The 4,749-nt window shown below is 38.8% G+C and overlaps 1 protein-coding gene across 1 annotated transcript; it reads right to left on the bottom strand.

Moving 5' to 3' along the window:
• Positions 1–951: 951 nt before the first annotated feature.
• On the bottom strand, positions 952–4,749 carry LOC129928402 (uncharacterized). Its single transcript, XM_056042643.1, has 2 exons — positions 4,723–4,749; positions 952–2,619 (listed from the first exon to the last, which is right to left on the bottom strand). The coding sequence occupies exons 1-2, from the start codon at positions 4,747–4,749 to the stop codon at positions 952–954; spliced, it is 1,695 nt and encodes a 564-aa protein (XP_055898618.1).

Raw genomic sequence — 4,749 nt, 5'->3', positions numbered from 1 at the left:
CCAGAGTTTTCCCTTTGTGACCGAAGAGCTAGTAATTCTTTTCTTCAGTTATCTACATCAACTGTTAAATTTCTAGAAAAAATCGTTTTGCGATTAGCGTCCATGCAGGTTCATGGTTCCAGGTTCCTGGCTCCAGCTCCCATGAAGTTCTAACTTAAACAGACGTATTGTAATAATGACAGGAAAGTTTTTACAATTACATGGTATTATTTAGAGCCTATTGTTTTTCTGGAATTTGAGGATGGTTGGTCTCCAACTTAACTTGTCAATATAAAGGATTAGGGGGTGTAGGTAAAGTCAGGTTCGGGCCTGACCTATACCAACGCGCTGGCTTGGAAGTACAGGTATTAGTACTATCTTTCTCAATCTGAACATGTCTACCAAAAATTATGGGATGTGGGAGGGGAACAGCTTTATCAATTGCCTATTAGTCTTGTTTTTGAGTAAGAAACTCACTTATACATTTATTTTACACTTATTTAATTGATACTTTCGTTACATGGATATCCCTTCCGCTCTGTCTTTTGCCTTAGTTGACTGCTCTCCATTAAAGCCAGTATAGAAAGATTTCAAAACTTTTTTACTACAAAAACTTTTATCAACTCACATTGTCTGTCTGCTGAAAGGTTTGTACACGCTATTTCTACCACATCGTATCTCAGATCTAGCTGAATTTTGAAAAATTATTTCTAATACCTGAAAACACAAAAATCAGTACAAAAACATAAAGAATTAGTTCTTTAACTATTGGTAATTTTTTTTTGGTATCGAACAAGGGACAAAAATTGTACTTGACAGATGTAGTGGTGAGACCTGAATGTTCGGGTGCACACTGGGCAGGTTATTCCAGCTTGAGCTAGTGTCATTAACATTTCTTTTTTTAACGGGTAGGCCTAATAATTTGTAAACAGCAGAGTCTATAGTTCTAGTTCTAGTTAGAGCGTTATTGTCCTACGGAACATAAGTGCTGCTTGATAACGTGTAGCCGAAGCTATATTTCAAGACATCAGGAACATACACAGTGCACATATCAGAGACAGTCACTGGGTCCGTTAATTTCACTGGGTGGAGAAAATGTTGAACATTTGAATAGATTTTGAAAGGCTTTGCGCGATCGCCGCCCCAAAGGCTTGACCCATTAATCAGAACTACATCTCGTTTTGTTTCCAGGCCTCGAATCACAGTGGGCACAGCGATTTCCAAAAACACGTGAGTATTAAGAAACTTTTTCATATACCAACTTGTTTGAAGGCATTTAACAGCAGGGATGTAATACAAGTCGCTTAGTGAGGCTTCAATTAAGTTAGAGCTGCCAGTAAAATTCCACAAGCTGTCCAGAAAGAAAGATGTATTGTTGATGTATTTTGGGACGCTGTGATCACTTTTTAAGTCCTCCATAGTTTTGTCAAACGCTGGTTTACCTATATTCATTTTCCACCAGGACCACCAGTGGTTTGACTCGGAAACATTAATAAAATTATGTCCCCCTTCGAAAGTTGTCCAAAAATGTTCCTTTGTAATGTTTAAAAACGTCCAATGTTTAAATAAGACGTCATCTCCCATGATCAGGAATCCCTTGACGTTAAAGTTCATCTCTATAGCTCTAACTGCACATTTGTAGCCTACGATTCCCCTGTCCAAAGGCTCTTCTATAAAACTAAACTGTTTTCCTAAATGTTTAGTTTGTTCCACAAACTGAGCAGCGTTGTCGCCGCAGTAAATAATATTTGGAAAAACCTCGCTGTATAGAGCATCAAGGAACCGAACATTGAAGTAAAAACCTGGCCAGTTAAATACAATCACCAACAAAATATCAAAGAAATTGTCCGAATAGAACGTGTCAGTTGGAGCAGTCACCATTTTTGTAATATTTGGACATATTTTGGAGAGACAATCGTAGGCTTTTTGAGGAGCACAATCTTGCAGATTTCTAGTTGTCACTTGTGGTGATTTCTGTTCGACCGGAATAAATGTAATATTAGAAAAAAGAGTTTTTTGTTGAAAAATGTCATAGTGAAAGATATTATAATCTTCTAGTTTTAAAGTTTCATTATCACTTAGTGTTAAAACTTCTATGACTCGAGTAGGTTCAGAATATCCTAATTCTAACAAATCCTCCAGCCATCGAGATGTCAAATCGATTTCTTCAGATTTCCAAAAATGTTTATCGGCCATGTCAGTCGTTAGTTTGAGAACACATTGAAAGAAGGTCATACTTGAAGGACATGTCCAGTTGGTCAAGAAATCAATCAAAGAGTCCGTCTGAAAATACATGTCCTTCTCGTCCTCAGCGTCGTCCATGTAGGAGTGAGCACTTCTGTTTTGGTGAGCATTTGGAGGGAAGAAGGCCAGCCTGTCTCCTATTTCCCACATCAACCTCTGAGCCCAGTAGCCTCTCCATATGTCACACATTCTAAACGTGGTCCCTGTTGGGATCAACAAGGCCCAGAAGGCTCGTTCATGAAACAAAGTGTTCTGGGAGTTGAATGGACTGAACACACCTTGGGGTACTAGAACTGGAGGGGCGTGGGAGTCAAAGGTCACGTTAAGTGGTGACGTCTCCGATTTCCTAGTCAGTCTAAAAATAGCATCGACATCCGGGTCTCCGTTTACAGTTCCCTGTTGAATTGTGGGTGAAGTCCAACTGCTGGATAACCTTTTAGGAATATATAATTGTAATAAATACAGTATAATAATTGTTATTTATCATCAATTAATTTTTTTGGGGGGTTAAACAAGATAAATGTTTTGAAATAATTTGAAAATGAAAAAAGCTTATATTAAGAGCGGTAAAAAAGGCTGGATGATTACCTCCCAGCTCGAAAACTAGTGGATGGTTGGAGATGCAGAAGACGTATCCAGATGCAGTCTTTTATGCATCATGCCACTAGACTAGCTGATGAAGCTGTCCTCTCCACCAACCGACAAAACATTCAACGTTTTCATCCCCTTCTTCCTTGGTGCCGCCCAATGACCCCCAGACATACGCTTGAATCTAGGAGACCCTATTGCCACTAAGCTAAGTCGTCCATTTAACAACCTTCAAATTCTAGCGTTGGAAACCATTAATGCCTTCAAGTCCAGTACTATTTATGCATATACTGATGTGTCAGCTTTGATAGATTCTGGAAGAGCAGGCTATGGAGCCTACATCGACTTTCTTGGCTCTTACTCAGTAAAAATCTTTGGACCATGTGGTAGTGTTTGCAGTTTTGATGCGGAGACCATGGCAGTCTGAGAAGCATTAAAGGTCATTGACTCTCAACTCGGCGAGGGACATTGGAAGGCAACACAGATGGCAGACTAATTGACCCACCAGGGAGGGCAAATTCCACCCACTGAACAGGCTGTAAGTTTCCATCGTGCTCTGGCTATAATTTAAAAAACAGAAACGGAAAAGTGGTTTGAGTGCTGGGACAAGTCCCAAAAGCCCGTGGAGTCTGAGAGCGCATGAGGCACTCTGACCGCACTTCCCCGTGGTGGAGGCTGTCCAGGCCTGAGCAAGCTATTATAGCACAGTGCAAGGACCGGCCACTGTCCTGTTGGCTCATATCGATTCACGGTGCCCCCGCTGCGCGGAAGAAGAGGAAACCGTGCCTCATAGTCTGTTTGACTGCCCCAGACTTGCTGATCTCCGCCTCGACAGGTCTGGGAAACCAAAAATTCTCGACCTGTATGGTGACGTGTATGCACTACGCAAGACAGCAGGGTTTCTGTCCAGGGCTTTTGCAAGAGAGGATTTAAGCTTCTCAAGCCTTCACTCAAATGAAGTTTGATGATGATGATGATATATTAAGAGTACTTGTATCAATTACTTTGTCACAATCAGTCGTGTAATTAAAGTTGTAAAAGATCTAGACTAACAAAAACGGCAATTATAAAAATAGTAAAAAAAAATAACGACCTGATTTCGAATACACGACTCAAGACTTCTCAAGCCAACACGGTAACCACTCTACTAGCGAAGTGTCTATGAACATGGACGATTGTATAGTTATCTCTTGTTTCTATTTCATGTTTTTGTTTATTAAGCCTAAGACAGCAGCCTTATATAAAAAGGACTAATTTATTATAATTATACTTCAGTTAAGTACTATTTCTTTCTCTTGTTTGAGATACTAAACAAAAAAATTATTACAAATGTTAGTTGTTGTTTTTTTCCCATCGATTCTTGTGTTGTCTGGTAAAAGAAATAATTGTGCAAAAATTTCAGCGTGATTCGAGATTGGGTGTCGAAGAAATAACTTGTACAAAGTTTCGGCCAGACAGACACACAGACAGACAGAGTTGATAATAAGATTTGTAAAAGCAAAACATGACCCAACACCGCACTATGTGGAGGTAGATGGCCACAAAGAAAGTCTGGGTTAGAAAAATGTCAATAGCGTCAGCTCTAGAAGAAAACCGAGTAAGACGAAAAATAGTTGGATCTTTGACCATCAATGTAGAAGCCTTCTTTACCTGCGTTGTTTATGTACGTAAATGTCTCTTAAGAACATAGCTTTACAGTAAAATGAGAAAGGTGCTCCTTAAAATGAACCATACTCCTTTAATCATTTAAGGAAAAAAAAAAAGAAAGTCACACGAAATTACTGTAAAACATCATAATAAAATATAACGTAACCATATATATATATATATATATATATATATATATATATATATATATGTATATATATAGGGAAAGCCAAAAAATACATTCAAACTAGACTAATAATTTACATGTGAAATGTCTATATCAGATGCCAT

This window comes from Biomphalaria glabrata, chromosome 9, assembly GCF_947242115.1.
Source record: "Biomphalaria glabrata chromosome 9, xgBioGlab47.1, whole genome shotgun sequence".
Classification (NCBI taxonomy): domain Eukaryota; kingdom Metazoa; phylum Mollusca; class Gastropoda; family Planorbidae; genus Biomphalaria; species Biomphalaria glabrata.
This window is presented reverse-complemented; position numbering and strand designations above follow the sequence as displayed.